This window comes from Streptopelia decaocto (assembly GCF_964273445.1).
Source record: "Streptopelia decaocto genome assembly, chromosome: 5".
NCBI lineage: Eukaryota > Metazoa > Chordata > Aves > Columbiformes > Columbidae > Streptopelia > Streptopelia decaocto.
Window position 1 is genome coordinate 30,814,322 of NC_138659.1, and position 19,803 is coordinate 30,834,124.

The following is a 19,803-nucleotide window of genomic DNA, read 5'->3' on the forward strand; positions in this document are numbered from 1 at the left end:
AGCGTGACTGTTACTACGCAAGACTCTGTTTCAGAAGCCTGGCACAAGAAGCAGGTCTGCTAGTTTATCCAGTCAAGACTAAAAGCTTCAAACCCAAAGAATGGGGAAAAGCAAAATTAAGAGATTCTTCAACATTTATGTTTAGTTGCTACTCTGTTCTTTGTAAAGCCCCATCTCCTGTGATGGCATCTAGAGGCATTAGAGGACAAGTAACGGGAAACTGTTGTGTTTAGTAACAAAAGTAACAGAGACAGAAGGAAAAAATCTCTCTTCCCTGTAAACCAGCTGTCATAAAAGACAGAAAAACAGGGGACAGCCCAACGCGGCTGCCATACGAACTGTGGGTTCTGAGTTTGGTGTGTATTGATCGCACTGATTTACCAAAACTATGAACAGCAGCAAATGTGGTAGGGGGATGTTAGCAAGTGCCTTGTTTCAGACACAGCATTTATGTGCCACTTGACCCCGTGGCATAAAATTAAAGTAGACATAAGAGCTTTCTGTGGAAATGTGGCCACCCCTACATTCCAGCAGAACACAACATCTCTAGTTCACAGTACACTTTCTTTCTCTTCCTAGCAAGAAAATCCAAAATAGGGTTTATTAAAAAAGAGTTATCACTTACATATCGGTAAGAAGTACCTTGAAATCTTGGGTATTTCTACGTACTAGATTTTCTTTTAAAAATGCCATTTTTTCCCAGGAGGCTTTACGACCTTCACTGTCCTCAGAGCTGCCATACCCAAAGCCCCAAAAAATCAGGAAGATATTCTATTACCTCTTTTTCATTGCCAGTGATCATTTCCCACGTCCCATAGTGTCCTTTCTCCTGCCGGAAGAACTGAATGGCTTCTAAGAACGCCTCGACTTCATACGTGGTCTGCTTGAGAAAATCTAAGGCAAACAAAAAGTAACACAAAGGAGTTACCCATAAATAACCTTTAAAAAATAACCAGCCTTTTGTGACCCTTTTTTCCTGTTTCACGTGCATGTAGCAGTAATATTTTTAACTAATTTACTAAACCTGAATGTCTGAACACCTTGGGCTTTCATTAAGATTTAGAAGCGTCATGTTGAACTATCACATTGCACATATGAACTATCACTAAGTTGATAAGTTAAACCAACACCAGCAAATGTTAATACGGATCACAGGATAAGGATGAGGATGAGGATGACTTTGACTAGGCAGTCATTAAAATAGCAAAGCTCAGCCCTTGCCTTTATGCCTATGAACAATGTAAGATGGGAAGACTTTGACAGCACATACCAGGGCCAAGAGTTGGGACCTCCTGCTTCTTTAATTTAAGATAAAAATTAAGAATTTAAGATAATGATAGCCAGCTGATTGCGGCATGTTGTATGCCCTTGCTAAACTGCTAAACCCTGAGTTAACGCTCCCCAATAACCATTTATCTCCCTTGTTTTATTAAGGAGTTGATGATCAAGATGATTTTTCATGGACATACAATAAAACAGACCTGGATAAAATAAGTAATGTGCTCATACCAGTTAAGCACAAAGACTTCAGGCAAAATCGTGCTGCTTTCCCTAAATATTTGAGGAATGTTTAAGCACAGCTCTGGAGTATCTGGTTATCGTCCACGGCTACTGCTGCTAGACGCTGGCTCTTCCCACAAACAACGTGGTAGCCTGGAGACACTCTTGTACAAATGAAACCACAGCACGGAAAAACCTGCAAAGTGGCTGAGCTTGTTTGCTCTCCCCAATTCTGGATAACCAGTCCGGCAACAGAAATTACATTGTAGGCAATGTGTTCTGCGCGAGGCTTTCAAGAAGGTTACAGCTGACATTCTCCTTCGCATGAGTGCACACAAAAATCCAGCTAATGTAGACCAGTTCGTCATGATCTGTGCCTCAAAATGTGGAAAAGCTCCCTAGAGCAATCAGGATTGACAAATCTCAGTAAGGAAAACCACCACTGACATACTTGTGGAATTCAAGTGCTGTGTCTTTGCTGTGAAACAGAGGTTATTGTGAGGATTATTATCTTAAGGGAAAAACAAAGCCACAATGGTTTATCGTCCTCTCTTCAAGGCCTTGATCAGCTGAAGTCCTGTTGTGCAAATTAGGAAGAAAGGAGGGAAGAGGAATGTTAATTCTCTCAAAGGTAAGCACACTGCTAAAGACACTGGTGTGTATAAACAGTTGTTATGTGAAGAGTCAGAGGGTAAGTTCTCAAGCCTTGCCTGTCGAGCAAGACACTTCTTTAGGCTGGTTCATGAAACTTCTAAAGAGAGAAGCTTCGTAGGAGGCTCGCATACACGCCAAAGGCAATACAGGGATTATACAAACTATGGGAAAGAGGAAGGATTAACACTGCAGTCATGCCTGAAATGTTTCCTCCATGCACTTTACACAAAAACGAAAGCTACAGAAACCTACCATTAATTTAATCAATGCTTCACCATGCCTACTGCTTGAAAACAGCACTGTGTAGATTTTATCTGCAGGGAGGGCAATGAGGTTTCAGATCTGCTAAGAGCTCAAATGTCAGAATTTGCCCTTTCAGGGAGTTTCCCCTGTGCGTAATTATTGCTTCAGGAACGTATGCTATACATACTGAGGTGCCATAAACACTCTCACTGTGCCAGTCTATAGATCTCATCCCTGTTTTGCAGATATTTGGAGGTCCAGAGAGATTTCTTCAAGCTCACATGACGTTCAAATGAGAGAAAACTAGCCAGGCAAAACCCCTGACTGCTACCTCCATGACTTACAGCATTTTTAATGGCAAGTCACAAACCAGGATGCTAAAATATCTGTAAAAGAGTCAGAAGTCGGGCCGTTCACTGCCCGACGGCAGCTTTAGTGAAAGAATGGAGTATTCCACCTGAGAAACTGGTGGAGCGTTGTATCTGAAAGCTCTTGTCCTCTCAAAATTAAACTCCGAACATTTTGACAAGACGAGGGCCGGGCTTGGCTGGAGGGAGGGAGAGCTGCAGCTCCCGCAGCCCTCCCATCGTGACTCACATGTTTTCCTCCCTCGCAGCTGTGCTCCCTCCTAACCAAAAGGGACAAAAGACCATCCAAAGGGCTGGACCTTGGACTCGCCGAGACGATGACACGTCAGTGTTGACAAGAGTCTGCCCTCTAAGATCACCAAGTTTTAAACTCCATGCTCAAGGGAGTATTTTCTCTCTGTTCTGACTGTCCCCAACCCTGCAGAGAAGTGGGAAGAAGGCGCTAAAAATCCAAGAGAGATTCTTTTGAATAGCTCATGGGAAACATATCGAGCTGCAAGTACCATAAAATCCCAATCACACATTCTTTCCTACGCCAGTAAACACAGGAGAAAAACACAATTATGGCAGTCTTACTACTTACAAAGACAGCTCAAAGCAGAAAGGAAGCTTTATCCTTCAAGGCTATTACAACTGCTTAATTTAGGCTATTTCATTCTCACTTTCCATAGGAGGAAAAGATTGCATCAGTGTAAAGCATTGAACAACTAGACCCATCCAGCGTTGGGCCGTGCTAAGCTGTTGGCGAGGCACACGAGACAGAGGCACATTGATGGGACAGGGCTCAAGAAAAGGGAATTGTACCCAAGCTGAAAGGCACAGCAGTGCCCATCCTCTGAAATCTCACCAGGGAAGAGCCAGGGCTTCTGTAAATCAGATCTAGCCATTTATGAAAAGGGAATACAATGAAGAAGCTGTTGGGGTGGCCCCGCTTGCATGCAGGAGAGAGGACAGTGCGTGGGAGACAGGAGCAGACGCTGCAGCTGCAAACAGGGCAGGTGGCAAAGCCCAGCAGCATTGGGAACAATTTGCTCGTCAGCAGAAAGGACAACGTGTGCTTTGCTCTCCCGAACGCCCTCGCATGGGCTTTCCCTTCCACAAATCTGGCCGGCACCTCTCGTGAGTGATAAATGTGTCCACCCTGTCTGTACGGAACATCGACTGTGTTAGGGGGGCTTGGGGGAGCGGTGGTTGTCGGTCATCCTTACCCATACAAAACCATAAATCTAACCAAATGTCCTCCAGCAAAAGGCCGGTGAGGCTTCACAGGTAGCCAGGCTGATGCTATGTGCTTAATCCAGGCTGGCTGCACTGGAAAAATCACCCAGGCAGCTTCTCCAGCTGCTAATGAATGTAACATCTGCTTATTTGTGGAAAGCAAACCAAAATTCTGTTCATTCTGTTTAATTTTAAAATAACACCCACCTAGAGGCTCTATATATCCAGGCATGGAGCCTAATTTTAATTACAGATAAGATATTGCTAGCCATACATTCTTTTTATAAGCATAACAGAACAACTTCTGTAAAGATCCTTTTTAAAAGATGGACAGTCATCTGGACACAAAATGGCTTTATAAATCTCCCCAAATTTGCACGTCTCTCAAAGGCACGGCTGAGTTTGTTCAGTACTGCAGAAGGCTGTCTGTAGGAACAAGCTTCTTTGCAGCGTATAAACAGCTCAAATCCCTCTTTAAAAAAAATAATCTCAAACCTTAACTATCAAAATGATACACAGAAGACCAGGCTCCTCAACGCCAAGTGCTCTTGCAGCTGGCACAGCGGTGTTCACTTAGAAGGTCCTGTTCCTAATTTCAGCTGCATCCAATGTTTCAGCTGCTGCGGGACTTGCAGTCTCCTAACAAGATGCTCCAGGCTATGAGCTGCGGGTCGTTCTCCATCACTCGGCAGATGAATGTTTGGTCATCGGGGCGAGTAACGAGGGAATCATGAGCAGTCTAGGGGAAAGGGACCTGGGGGTCCTGGGGACAGCGGGGTGACCATGAGCCAGCACTGGGCCCTTGTGGCCAGGAAGCCAATGGTACCTGGGGTGGGTTAGAAGGGGGTGGTCAGTAGGTCAGAGAGGTTCTCCTGCCCCTCTGCTCTGCCCTGGGGAGACCACACCTGGAATATTGTGTCCAGTTGTGGCCCCTCAGTTCCAGCAGGAAAGGGAACTGCTGGAGAGAGTCCAGTGCAGGGCAACAAAGATGATTAAGGGAGTGAAGCATCTCCCTTATGAAGAAAAGCTGAGGGAGCTGGGGCTCTGGAGCTTGGAGAAGAGGAGACTGAGGGGTGACCTCATTAATGTTTACAGATATAGGGTGAGTGTCAGGAGGATGGAGCCAGGCTCTTCTCAGTGACAACCAATGACAGGACAAGGGGTAATGGGTACAAACTGGAACACAAATGTTCCACTTCAATTTGAGAAGAAACTTCTTCCTGGTGAGGGTGGCAGAGCCTGGCCCAGGCTGCCCAGGGAGGTTGTGGAGTCTCCTTCTCTGCAGACATTCCAACCCACCTGGACACCTTCCTGTGTAACCTCATCTGGGTGTTCCTGCTCCATGGGGGGATTGCACTGGATGAGCTTTCCAGGGCCCTTCCAACCCCTGACATTCTCGGATTCTGTGATTCTGTGAATCTTCAGCCCCAAGCTCCCACGCACTCTCCCACCCACGGTTTAAACCATGAACAGTAATTGTCATTAATAAAGCTATCCAAACTAATTATAGCAGCATGAAAGAGGAGGCTGAAATGGTCATCAGGCAACAGGAATCCAATAGTGCTTGAAGACGGATGGTGTATCATTTATCCACCTTAAAAATAGAAAAGGCAAAACTAAAAGTCTTGGCATAAGTAGCAGCACAGCTCATTTTTGTGCCACTCGTGCAGCCACATGGAAAAACGTGTGTTTGGGATGAGCAGGGAAATGTTTCTCTAGCGCCTGCTGGGACTTGAGTGGGATGCAATAACCAGACAGCGAGAATTTTTCACCTCCCAGAAGTGACGGGGTGATTTGCTCTGCTGAGACACCAGCGGTTCACAGCTCCCTTCTGCATCCTGCCTAATTCTGCAAACTGATTTTTGGATGCGGCAGCAGTGTTACTGCGTTAAAGTGTTTGGAGAGCCAAGGAACTGCAGGCATGATGTTTAATGACCTGTAAAAACAGAGCATGTCATCCTATTGCAAGCCAGTAAATGTCCTTCTACCCCATGGGCTTTTATTAAAATAAATGTATTAATTTTATTGTTAATAATAGCGAAGGGGTATATTGACTGCGGACAAAGTGCTTTAGCAAAGCGAGCTAAACCACTGAGGGCCATCTAAGCTTTTTGGCTGACATTGTGCAAAAGGCTGGGGCCCAAAGCCATAGATGAACAAGCGTTAAAACAGAATCCAGAAGTCTGAGCTCACAGAGCACGGGTTTTAATTAAAGAAATGCTGATTCTGACATAACGCCCATCATCTGTCTACCAAAACTCGGAAGTTATCCACTCCAGCTTCATCTGTTTCCTGCAGCACTCGCATGTACGTGTACGTTCCCGAGCGGGAGAGCTGCCTATAATTTGGTGAAAAATTCTGCAGTCACTAAATAACATTTCCTTGCTTCCTTATCCATGTGGTGGAAAGCTGGTTCAGGTGAAGGCAGAGCCAAAAGATTGATTTTGTAGCTCTTCGTGCTGATCTCTTTATATATAATTTCCCTGAGACAAGAAAAATCTCTGCACAGGCATCATTGATGGGCCTTCCTTCTTGTGATACTGCAAAAAGATAGCAGGAGGTGGATAAAGCTGAAAAACCCTTAGGTTGGGATTGTAAGTGTTTTATATTTGATTTTAGCAGTCTCAAAAGATGGTGTTTCCACCACTCATCAGACACTACCCTCAGTGAAATAGATTTCATGCTACGAAATGCAAATTGCATTTTTCCTCATTTTCTTCTCCTTCCAAGTCATTCCCCCTCTCGTCTTGTTTCTTTCAGATCTAGATTGTTGCTTTTCCTCTGCTTTCCATTAAACATACTCTTTAATAAAAAATATTTCCATTTCTAATTGGTTTTAAAACTAGAAGGAGGCTGCTGAAAGGAAACTTTTAAGACATCTAAATGCACAGGACATTCCATCTCTTGCACTGGTACTTCAAAGAAAGCTACTGGAGCTGGAGAATATCAGGGAACAAAAGACATTCCTGCAGTTAAGGGATCATCCTGCCAACCTCCCAACACCACAATTAGGGGATGCCCATCAAATAAAAATAAATGGGCGTGACAAAGAACAATTTCCCTTTCTGAGAGTGATCTTCATAACATGGGTTTTCCACAAGAGCATTTTTTCTAGCATTTCTGGTAATACCTGCCTGGGATTTACTTGCCATGGGTAGGGACTACAGTGATTATTGTCTGTTGCTCATGTAGTTTCTGTTTAACGATGAGCAACTTTCTTCTGTGAGGTGTATGAGAAACATCATCACACAGACATGACAGAGAGCAAGACCATCCCATTATCACGTTATCAGGTGGCAAAAAACAACCACCTGAGTTTCCAGCATCCTTTAAGAGCTTGTAAGATATGACAAAGTTGGTAAGAAAGTTCATCAGCTCCAAAAAATGAAGTTCTGAAAATTTCTGTCTTGAAAAAATAAGCAAATGGTGCTGACCCAAAGGGGACAGCAGGTAAGAGAACAAACGTGAATCCATCTGCTTGGGAACTGGACCTCTGGAAAAGATAATCAGCCCAGGGCTTGTAACACAGCTACAGCACCTCTGGAAATGATCCTCTGAATAAAGGGACACACTGCTGAATTTTACACAACAGAGCCCAGTCCTATTATTATCCAAGTCAAGAATGAAGTATAATGCCCTTGGTCAGAGAAGCATCAGCCCCACAGCTCTGATGTTTTTCTGAGAGTAAAGTACTGTCACATTATTCACAGCAAATGCGGTGAGGAGCTGCCAACCACCAACAGAAGCTGCATGAGGTCATTTCCAAACAGGATGCAACCCGCCAATAATACCCTGTATTTATAGCAAATAACGTTTAGCAGCATGAGCTCCCTCCGAGACCACCAAACCAACATTCGGCGGGTTTAACTATTTGTTTTGCAGCGCACAAAACATGTATAAAAAGATTACAAAGCACCTCCCTTTGCTGGGAGCAGAAGCTTCATGTCCCGCAGCCTAAAACCTGAGCGCGCTGCAGCAACATACACAAAGAATCACAACATCTCCAACAGTCTCCAAGCATTTTCCAAACCAGCTACTGTATTTCTGGTGCAGGTGAGAACTGTTCTGGCTGCCAAACTTTGAAGCTGGAGCTCGGATCCGACCTTAGAGCTGCAGAGATGAGCTTGGGTGGTGGGCACAAGGCAACGGCTCTTCCACATCACCCTGGGATCGGTCATGTGTAAAAAGAAAAGAGAATCAGCCCAGGGTGTGGAGGTGACAGAGGTAAGAAGAACATCGTCACAATCAGGATTTTAGCACATTAATCATCTCGGTGTTTCAGTATGAATATACCTCCTACAGATCAACAATCCTAACTACGGTGCAGGCTTACCGGAACAAAAAACCACACTGGATGAAGGAAATGACGTTGCAGAACAGAAACATCCCAGAAAGAGGAAAAACACTCTTATTTTAAGCAAAATATTCTAAATTATATATATATAAAAAAAAACCACTAAACTGTGCCCTGAAACATTTAATGGCTTTTGTAGCATCCCACAAGCCTTGTCAAATATATTTATAGGAATATGGCTTTGAATGTTAATGACAGAATTAATATTTCTATGGAAGTTTGCACACCAGTCTTGAGAAGTCCATTTGGACTTGAGGTACCTGTCTGGTGAAAGACAAGCCATGGCCTCAGCCCTTCATGTGGCCTACACTCTGATCTTATTATCTGGAAAGGGATTTAATTAATCAAAGCGCAGTGGCTGCAGTGAGAGAAGCCAAGACACAAGCCCCGGGTTTGAGTCAGTCTTCATTCACGCCTTTTCCCACCTCAAATTATCACAAAAGCCTTCAGACGGTTCTTGCTTTAATCCCAGTGCAGAAGGACAGTTTTCTTTAATGTCAAAAAAAAGCCATTTCTTACTCAATTCTACTTTATTTAATTGGTCCTTCTGCACATTATCTGAAACAAGCAATAAGAAAATGCTTGTCTTCAGCTGCTCTCTCCAGAGCAGAAATGCCACCCTGTTTGCAATGTGAAGACCAAATAAATCTTTCTAAAGGCCTGTTTGGACTCATGACAGCTGGAGATACATGGACAGCTCGGCACATGGAGATACAGATCATTCAGCTTAAGTATCTGATGTCATCTTCTCTTTATCAACGCTGCAGTAATTATCTTGAATTACAGTCCAAGAGTTAGTAAACCCTACACATACTATATACATGTAAAGTAGGAAAGCTAGAAATAATTACGAGAAAAACACCTGTGAGCTAAACTTAGAGTTGAAAAAGGAAATGTGGACACAACTAATGGAGAAAAACACCCTGAAGCTGTCCTGGTTGTCCTGGCATAGCCAAGCTGTGACAGAACGCCCTGCACGAGCTGAAAAGTACATTTTGTATTTCCCTCTTGCCTAATGTGTCACTTTTTCGTACTTCTTCAATGTATTTATTTCTCTATTTTTTTTTTTTCAGTGTTATTTATGGTGAAATTGGCGGTGACCGGATATGGTTTTGAAAGTCCCTTCGCTTCCTGTGCCGTGAGGGTGATTATTGAGATAAGGATGTGAAATCAAACCAGATGAAAGAAAATAAAATGATGAAGTGAAACTCTGGGTCTCCCAGAATTAGCCGGTTGTGTTTTCCTTCTCATGGCGCAGACCTCCCTCTGTCCCAGCACCAAGGGCTTGGGCTTCTGCACTTTTAACAGCAAATATCAAGCGAAACACAATAGCTGGTAAACTCGTCTAGGAAACGAGAAGACCTCCTAAAACAACCACAACAATGAAATAAGCGTTCAGAAGAAACTTCAGCTTGATTTTCAGGGCGTACGAATGTAAAGGACTGAAATCTGGATAACGGGAAACTATTTCCCCCAGAAACTATGTCCTTCCACGCTTCAGCTCAAGCGCAGCTTCTATAAAAGCCTGAGAAGCATTTAAAACTACTATTAATACAGAAATTTCCTGAGAAAAGCTCAGCTAAGGCAAAACTTAGGGAGGGAAAGCTAATAAATAATATAATGGGCAGAAAATTCTCCTTTTGCTGCCCCTTCTGTTGGGAAGATCATACAAAAGTGGTATTAGGACTTTTTTTTGGTCACATACTGTTATTCTCCTGAACTAAGTAGGAATCATCAAAACTGAAACAAATATAGTAATATCTTTTATATAATGACGTAATGTAGGATCTGTAGATATAAAAGAATCTAATGTGGTCAACAATACTAATTATTTACTAAAGCAAATAAGGCCACATGTAGTGCACTGTAAACACCTCCCAGCTAAGATCAGATCAGAAAGCAAGAGTTCTCCACTAACCTTTGTAATCGCATCTTTTACAACCACTTTTTTTCGTCTTGACACATAGGAAAACGAACACTGACAATGTCATTGTGTGGCCCTGCGCCCAGAGAGCTGCACGTTCTTCTCTACATGTAGAATTATCTTTACCAGGAGCCATCACTTGGCCGTGTTACTCCACACCACCATATTTTATTATTGACTCCTCTGTATCTGTTGGCGTGTTATTCTCCTGCAAATAACATTTTTTGGCTGATCAACATCATATATTTAGAGACCTCCCTTCAATGTTCTCTTTCTATATGCGCATTTATGTCATTTAACTAATGTAACTCACCCTTTCATTTATCATATTAACTGATCAAAGCCAAAAAGCTTTGAAATCAGCAAATATGCCTGTTAAAATGTTTTATATCCTAGGCCTAGGTAATAAATTCCGTAATAAATGAACTGTGGCATTTCAGAGCTGCATACAACGTTCTTTAATGCAGTTCCCTCTGCACCCACCAGTTTGTTGGGGTTCACTGCTGCTCCCCGGGCACTTGTGTTTTCAGTAATTAGCCCTTAATTGCATGAGCTCGCAGCTTAAAACCCAAAAAGCATCTGATCTGCTCCCCAAATCCTGAGGCATCACAAAAGTCAACTCACAAAGGGCAAAGCGGGAGCTGCCCAGATGAATCGGCAAGCTGGGATGATTTCTGTACGCAGATTAATCCTTCAGTCTACTTTCAGAATCAGGGTAACTCACAGAAACTCAACATTCTGCTAGAATTCTTTTGAAATCATGACAAATCAGGTCTTGATGGGCTTCGGCTCATTTTAAGGGTTTTAAATCCGCTTTATCTGAACTGTACTCAAGAAGGGTGCGAAACTTCTACGTACTCCATTGATAACAAATAATCACTGTCCACTCCAACTGCAAACCCTTAGCACACAACAGGAAAATTTGGGTGGAGTGGGGAGAGGAACCAGCAATCCGTCCATCTGAATCATACGTGCGGCGGTAATCTCTAAATCCAAACGCTTTTGTAATTGTTCTCCTGACCATGATTTCTGACCAGGAAACCCAGAAGCACAGGCTGGACCGGTTATCTATAGCAAAGGGACTCCAAAAAGAAGAAATCGTTGAGTGCCAGGGCGGCTCCCAGCACAAAACCACACGCTGATTCACTCCAGGTTTCTGCTCAGCAAGAAACAGAATCTAATTCCACTTCCTGGGCGAAAACAAGAGTCCAACCGAAAACTCCTCCAAGTTTTTGGCTAAAGCCCAGCGCAATACATTCCTTTCCAGAAGTGGCAGGTTATAGAAAAGACAGAAAGGCAACTTCTGGTCAGACATTACATCTGTTTTTCTCTTGCCCTTGCCAAACCTGCCCTGGCAAAAGTTAACTTGGCACTTTTTGGAAGAGGGGGGGTGAGTGTTGCCTTGGCCGCTGCTCCTTATCCCACTAAATTATATTCCACAATGGAACTCAAAGGATTTTTCACTGAATTCTTTTTAATGAAAGAACAAGCAGACAACTTTCATATCCTGAGCCTCATTAGTGTCACTGCACGTGCCTAAAGCTGTTCAGATGCCTGGTTTTGGTAGGGCAAATTGGTTGCAAATAAAGTGTATAAAAATATTAATAAAGCAATGTTTTTCAGTCATGGAAGAACGAATATAAATCATGGTGAAGTCCTTTTTTAAAAAGCTGCTGAAGAAGTTCACTCCAAGGGCAGAGTTGAGGTTACTGGGGTGCCGGGCAGTCATCACTTTTCCACTCACAGCACTCAGGTTTCTGGGAGATGGTTTAACTCCAGGAAATCCAGAAAATATGGGCTCCCATTTCCTTAGCTGTAAAAACCTGCTCATTTTTCCTAGCCTAACAGTAGGTCTTAATCCAGACTGTCTTTAGTCTGCTGAGCAGAACTAATGTGACAGAAAGGATGAGCCTTAGTGAAGGCACTCCAGTGTCACTAAGCATCTTCCATCTGATAAAAACTTGACTACGGAGAAAACAGAGAGGGATTAATCCTGGAACAAATGCGTAAGTGAGCAATAGCTGAGCAATATGATATCTAATAAACCACAGATTTGCAGGCATTGGAGATGGAAAAGACCTATTAGCTCATCTAGTCCCAGCTTCTGCCAATTCAGAATTGGCCCCTAGAGTGATGCACTGAACTTTAAGGAAAAAAAAGGCTGCCAAGAGCTTTGTCAAGCCTCTTACACTTGCTCCAGAAGAGAGAAATGAAAAACCCCAAACCTAATGAACAGGCTTCAAGATGTGAAGGTCTGACAGTGCCAGGAAAACTTGATTGTATCCCCAGCTCCTTACCAAACTCCGCTGAGGAGCAGAGGGGTGGTTTCCCAAAATCTGGAGTGCTTCCCTACTGTATGCTCGCTGCAGCTAAAACCTGAACAGAACCGAAAATCACACAGGCAAGGCTTTGCCCTCAAGCAGGCTATGGGAATTCAGGTTCCTCTGGCAGCTATATAGGGAATATTTATGAAGACCTAAGCTATTTGGAAGTGCCAATTGAAGGCGTGTTCCTTCTAGACTGATGCCTCCAACCTATGTTAATCCAGCCATGAAATAGTCTTTACAGTCCCAGCGAGTGGGTATTTGCCTACCAGGGTGTCTTAGCCCTCGGCCTCCCCACACCTACACAGATTTGCATCAGAGCTGCTCCCTCCGGTTCGCAGGAGGTTGACGGATCTCAAAGGGCCCGCTGCGTCACATCACCTTCAGCATGGTTTGGAAATGAGTTCGCAAGGGAGTGCGTATCACCCGGGTAACAACGGGATCGAGAATCCCGCGTGTCCCGTGGAGAAGGACCTGCCACCAACCACCACCAAGCACCACGCGAGTAACCGCACATCTTAGGGAACTGCCTAGAAACACAGTAACGTGTGTTTTCATCATGGGAACGGAGTCCTAAAGGAGACCAGGAGTGGCTTCAGCAGTAGGGACAAGGGAATAGAGATGGCAATTGAGAAGGATCTGGGGTGAAGCTGATGGCCAGAGACAGAAGTGACAGCTAAAAAAAACCACATTGGGAGCCACTTCGGTAAGTAAAAGGGACCATTCACAAGCTATACTCTCAATTCATTTATCTACAAGCACGGGCTTCAGGCCCAAGTAGCTGAGATGGCTGGAGAAGTTCCTCAGTGTTCCCATCTCCCAACAAAGGCAGCAGGAGCAGATGGGACTCAAAAGCAACACTGAAGGTATGGAAAAACCTGGACACAAATGGGGGATCCAGGTCAGCTTGATGGAAAAGCAGAAAAGTAATCTAAAAAACAGGAAGGCATTTATTTTTCTGAATGATCCAGCTTTTCCAGTTTCACGGGAGCAAGGTTGTTTTTATAATCCTAGCAAGTCACAAATTGGGGTTTTTTTAAGTTTTCTAGTCTAACATACTCAGAAAGTGAGATTTAAGTTTTGCCATTGTGCAAACAATCATTACTGTGTCTAACACACCATTCACGTCCCTCCTACAAAGCTTAACCATGGCTGGGGCTTGAGCTGCCATCTAAACACCGGCAGAAAACACAGGATGTTTGAGCATTGGTGATGTATATATGACATTACAGAAAGGTACTGGGAGACTGTGTTCCCTCCACAGCGCACAAACCTGGTCAATTATATCTATAATGCATGTGTCAAGTTTGCCAACACAGGTGAGAGTTTGCCATGCAATATTTAGTAAATGTCTCGTATGATTTTGTATCGTGATACCGGATTTGAAAGAGCTGACAGAGAGGGAACGCCACTTTCATTGAATCACAGAATGTTCTGAGTTGGAAGGGACCCACAAGGATCATAGAGTCCAACTCACCGCAGTTTTCTATCCAAGCTCACTACACCACAGCTCAAATCCCACCTACCTTTGCCCCCAGCAAAGCAAGAAGGGCTGTGCTAACGCATTCCTCAAGGCACTGAAAGCCAAGCATCTTCCAGAAGCAACCGGCATTTTTCCACAGCTTTTTTTACAATAATAGCTATTTAAATCTTGGTGGGGGTGACTGAGGTGTGGAAGAGGCCGTTCCTGCACTCACCGTGGTTCGCGTGTCTCACGCAGTCCCCCAGCACGGCGCTGAACCGCCTCTGCGCTCCTGGCTCCGGGAAGCAATAGTAGCTGTGTCGGGCAAAGGGCTGCCACAGGTAAACCGGGAACTCTCTCGGCAGCTGAACGAAGGCTTGAGCGACCTCCTTCTCACTTGACCCTACACAAAAGAAACCCACATGTCCATTGGAAATCTGCAGATTAGGGCGTCTGGCTCTTTACCTCTGCTACAGAGAGCAGGGGGACACAGCTGGGATGGGCACACTCAGCAAGAATCAACCACCAGAGAAACCTGGTGTCCTCTTGTGTTTGAGGTGGCCAGAAACCACACATTTTTCGTAAAATTTCAAAGAAACTATTTCATTGGATTGTAGCTGCTAGGGAAAAGGTTTTTATGGCAAATAAGTGGGCAACTCTGGTCTCTTCCAGATAGAGACTGTATAGGAGCCCATGGTCTTCCATACAGAAACAAACTGCTTTAAACCATGTAGGAACAGCAGCGGTTCCCCTGTCTCCAGGGTTTCCAACATCCAAAATATGGCCTTAGGAACCGTCCCTTCAAGCCCTTGAATCATAGAATCAAGGGGGCCACCTCCCAACAGTCAAAACTTGAAGTGGTATGAGACAAGACTTTAAAAGAAAATCCTTGTTTACACGTTGCCCTTATCCCTTTCCTCATGTGGCATCCCATTTTCCAAATCTGGCTCTGAAACATGAGATCCACTTCCTTATAGCCCAAATTTTCTCCACTTTCATGGAGTGGGGTGGGAGCGGGTAGGACCACAGCAGTTCCCATCCCTGAAACAACAAACTGAGCAGCAGCAACCTTCCTGCCTTCTCTGTGGGACTTATCATCAACTGTGAGTCAACACAGGCAGCTGGCACCTAAAAATGGAAACAAATAAACCAGGAATATCCACAAAGCCCGGGAACAATGGTGGTGCGGTTCCTGCCCCGCTTCTGCACAGCTTCCAGCAGCTTTGTGCCGCGACGCTGGGGAAAAAAAGCAGCCAGCATTTCTCTAAATATGAGCTTATGGCATCTCTTGTGTGCGTCCACCTTGGAGCCGTGTTTGGACATAAAAACCAGGCTGTGCGTATCTTCTGGTACCCCATTTTCGAGTCTGGCCTGAAAGGCTGCGCAAAAGAGATCTGTGTAAGAACAGAGCAGGGCTTACCAACAGGATCTGGAAAATGTTTATCAGACAGCAAATTGTAATCTTCTTCTGAAGTCAGGACTTTGCCTCCTGCAGGAAGAACATGACATTTTGGGCTGGCTCCTTTCTGGTAGGCCTGGAAAAGCAAGAGAGAGGGAGTCAAACAAAGATTTAAGGAGAGGGAAAACATAAAATACACAACTCATAAAACTAATACATATGGATATTCCCCAAAGGGAATTTTTTTTTTTGTCAGACTGAGTTTTTGATATATATCCTGTCAAATGTAAAACACGGTTAAATGTAAAAAACATGTTTTAAAATATCCTCTCAGTTCTTCCCAGCTATGGTCAAGAGTCGGGGACAGAAGAGAGAGGAAAAGAACGGGATTATCTTCAAAGCCCTATTTGATTTATCGCCCAGACTCACTGGACTACAGCAGCTGCCAAACGAAAACTTCACTGTGGTCAACCTGAAGTCACCCAAAAATCACTACTTAAAATCCAACTGCAGAAGCAGGAGGACGTATTACAACGACATGCAGATAAGAAGCGTTCTGTGACACGCAAAGGGAGGTTCCAAGTGTTGTTAAAATGTTTTGCTAGTTCTTGCAAACGTAAATGGCCAACACAAAGTGCTTGGTTGTACCCTCAGCCATCCCCATGGTGTTTCCAGCCAGCTCTGCCAGGCTGGAGCCGCCTCGCCGAGGACAGCGTTTCATCTGGTATTGCTAAAAGAAAGGCAGCAGCAGCAAATTCAGTTTCCTTGGGGGCGCAGAAGAGCATTAAGAGGAAGAAGCGTTTACCTCTTTGGTCTCAAAGCAATCCACAGTGTAGTCGTTTTTGATAACGACATATCTGTCCTTCCACTTCTTCAGCTCCTCAGCAAAATGCAGCACCTCTGCCTCGTACAAGACCGTCCCAGCTTCCGCCGGCGGCTGCAAAGACAGTTTTTGAGATTTGAAATGAGTCTGGATTACTGACCATTTTGAAGCTTTTAGGTCTGTATTTCCAAAGGACTCCTTGCTATGAGGGCTTTGGGGTCTTCAGATGCAATCTGGAGTCATAAACATTGCTCTGATTTGGGCAGATACCACATATGCAAACAAATTCTTGTGGCCTGAGGTGAGGAGGCAGCAGAGAAGCTCTGCCTTCCAAAAATACTTGAAGGTTTCTGAGACAGAGACGTTCTTATTTACCTTTTAGTTGGCACACTGAATGCAAGATGACTCGTAGTTTGTTATCTCCCATTTTCCACTACATAACATCAATGAAAACATTTCACTGACGCAGCAAAGGGTTTTATTATAAAACAGTAAATTATTTCCCATCTCTTTGTATCACTTTTGTACCTGTGCTCTTGTAACTGATATGCATCTTTCTGAAAGATGCGGCTCTTCTATTATCCCACCTTTAACATTGTTTTGGTCTATTCATTTCAATATATTATTTCCAAAACAGCCAAAAAATATAGATTTCTATCTTCTTAATATTGAAGACTTGTTCTCCGCATTTTCCTCTAGGAGGCTTTTTTCTCTCTTTTTGTCCTTCCTTCTTTAACAAAAAACAGCTCCCCATAGCTCACTTCGCAGCGGGGATTATTGCCATCGTCTTCAGGGAACCCTGTAGTGATAGCTGAAAGGTTTAACTGAGTTTCCTACACAAATTTCTGCCCTGAATGTACAATCTCTGCCCCAGTATTCCTGCAAAACCTTGCAATCAGCAGGAAGCAACTAGTTTTTGTCCAAGCATCTGACTCTACCTTGATGAAATGCATGTTTTGTACCCGAAACTCATGTCATGGTTCTTCTCATGCTACAACGAGACAACCAAATAAGATCAAAACAAAGATGAACTTCCAAAAGTAAACTTCAAATCTGCACCCAAATGCAACTTTTCCACAAAAACCTGCCTGAAAAAAATCAAACATCTGCACTTGCAAATCTATTGGCTACGCTTGGGTTGCATAGAAGAAAATACACAGGTAAAGTGTCCTAGATGCAAATGTATTCAACTATTTAATATAAGAAGCTGAAAGAACACTTATGTACTGTGCTTCTATAGCAGCCAGCGGCTGACACCCTTCCAGTTCATGTTTTTCAAACATCACGGCTTACCAAATGCATGATTGAAATAGCTAATGAGTTAATTATTTCAGGAGCAGGTAGGGCAGCTGGAGGCCGGGGAAGGGCTCAGGTGCCCTCCTACCTTGATTTTCAGGAAGCGGGACTGGGAATCGCGGTGCTGCTCCAGCTCATCCTGCACGTGCTTGCAGAAAGCCACCACGTATTGGCGCCTGTAGTGCGGGCTGAAGTTTTTGATGATGGCCTCTGTTTTCCCTGAAGCAGAAATTAAAAGATTAAATTGTATTTCACACCCACGGGCTCAGAAACCGTCATGCGGAACCGAAGCGGTTGTCACCAGCCACCCAAAATATCGCCCAAGCATACGATCGGCCACTTTGTCAGGAAACCCCCGGAGATGCATCCAGCTGTTGTGATGACCCAGTTTTAACAATACAGAGAAAACACTGCGTTTCAAATACTGTCTTTCCTTCTAAGAGTGGGAAGAACAAACCCCAAATCCGTTCCTCTAAGAGAAGATGCTATCAGTCGCTCCCTAGGATGTGCTGCCACAGAGCCGTGGGTGTTCGAGAGCTGATAAGGTTTTCAAAAAAACATATATATTAGTGATATTGGGTAGTGTTTAGCCATATTAGCCAATTTTATCACAGAATGAGATTTTAAAGCTGACTCAAAGGATGTTTTCTAGTCTTGGGCACTGCAGGCTCTGTTTCAATGTAAATAGATACTCAGTCACGCCGCAATGAACACTCATCTTGCATTGTCTTGCTGCAATCAAGATCTCAGCAGCAGCAATAACAGCAATAAACACACTGACAGTCTCATTTCTGGGAATCCTAAAGCCATTTCCAAGTAATTAACTCATTAGCCCTATCAAAGAAATAAGAGTGCTTGACAGAGAAGGCACCAAAGCTAAAAGTTAAAGGCATGTGCGTGTATGTGACTCAAAGAGTCGGTGGCAATTTGAAAACTAAAACCTGGACTATGATTTAAATAGCATCTGGGTACTGGAGAGAACTCTTTCTTCCTTGTATTAAGAAGTACCATGACAATGTGGGTTTTTTCTGAGCATACACAGAGAAAGATAATTTCACACCGCAAGCAATTTTGATGCTTTCAAAATTTTATTTCCTTCTGCTTGGGGGGGGGAGGGGGGAAGAAAAACAAACTAATTTTGCTGTATAAGTCAAAAAAAAAGGTAGTTCCCAAACTGTGATTTCTTAAAACCTTTATGCCTTCACTGGGAGTTTTCACGACGTTTCTGTATTTTATACAACAGGCTGTGAGTCTGCAGCAGCTACAATGAAATCAGAGAAAGGTCTCGACATCTTTGCTGTCCATGCAAAACTTTCTGAATTGCTACTGATTTTACTGCCATTTGTTTAAATGTCAGGGCAGTTCCCAAAACGTTCACGCCTTCTTTCCATCTTATTTTAAAGATCAAAATAAATACAGTTAAAGAAAGAAAAAAATGTGGATAATTACAAGAGTAAGCGCAATTACAGGAGCAAGTGCATGGGATGCTCTGGTGTAAAAGATGCTGTGGCCCAAGATTTACCACTCATGGCTACCTTATTTCCATTTTAAACGCCTAAATTTGTGTGGTTGAGACTGCCATGGGAAAATAGCTCATTTGCTAAGGAATTTGCAGAAATAGACAATGGCAAAAGATTCTGGAAGGTGCTGATTTCAGGTCCAGCTCCAATTTGCTCCAAATGTGGGATATTACCAAGGATGCTAGAGGTAACTTCATCAATTCGGATAGACAGCTGCAGTATTTAATGACTCCTTAACTGCCGGATAACGAGGTTTACAGCACTGTAGTTATGTGGACGTGCCCGCAAAAGAACAAGCTGCACATCACGGGTGCTCGGCCGCGTGTTGAAGTCATGACACAAAGCTGGAGGGATGTCAGGAGGTTTTTGGGTATTTCGGTTTCCCACAGATTTACTTGTGGGACAGCACCAGGCGATAATCTGCACTCCACTTTTAAGAGACCAGATTTTTCCAGACCTACCGATTATAGGATGCGCTTGTGCTGCTGAAGCAGAAAATCCCTGCCCATCTGAAAGCCTTTTAAAAACCAGCCTGCTCAGGCGGAGGCTGAAACTTATTCTCCAAATAAGGATGAAGCTTCCCAAAACCTTCTTTATAGCTTTATTTGCATTTTTTTCTCCCTTTCTGGTCCCAGCCAGCAGTAGGATGTTGTTGGCCCCAGCGCCGGCTGAGTTTCCTGCTCAGGGTTTTCCCCTATTTTCCATCGGGGCTTTTTCT

The 19,803-nt window shown here is 43.8% G+C and overlaps 1 protein-coding gene across 1 annotated transcript in view; it reads right to left on the minus strand.

Moving 5' to 3' along the window:
* Nucleotides 1–19,803, minus strand: part of NIBAN1 (niban apoptosis regulator 1) — a 60,576-nt gene that overhangs the window by 16,638 nt on the left and 24,135 nt on the right. Inside the window, exons 2-6 of the mRNA XM_082054375.1 lie at nucleotides 17,654–17,784; nucleotides 16,252–16,383; nucleotides 15,468–15,582; nucleotides 14,283–14,450; nucleotides 779–894 (exon numbers count right to left, since the gene is read on the minus strand). Coding sequence (XP_081910501.1) covers nucleotides 779–894; nucleotides 14,283–14,450; nucleotides 15,468–15,582; nucleotides 16,252–16,383; nucleotides 17,654–17,784 — 662 coding nt within the window. The remainder of the gene's footprint in view (nucleotides 1–778; nucleotides 895–14,282; nucleotides 14,451–15,467; nucleotides 15,583–16,251; nucleotides 16,384–17,653; nucleotides 17,785–19,803) is intronic.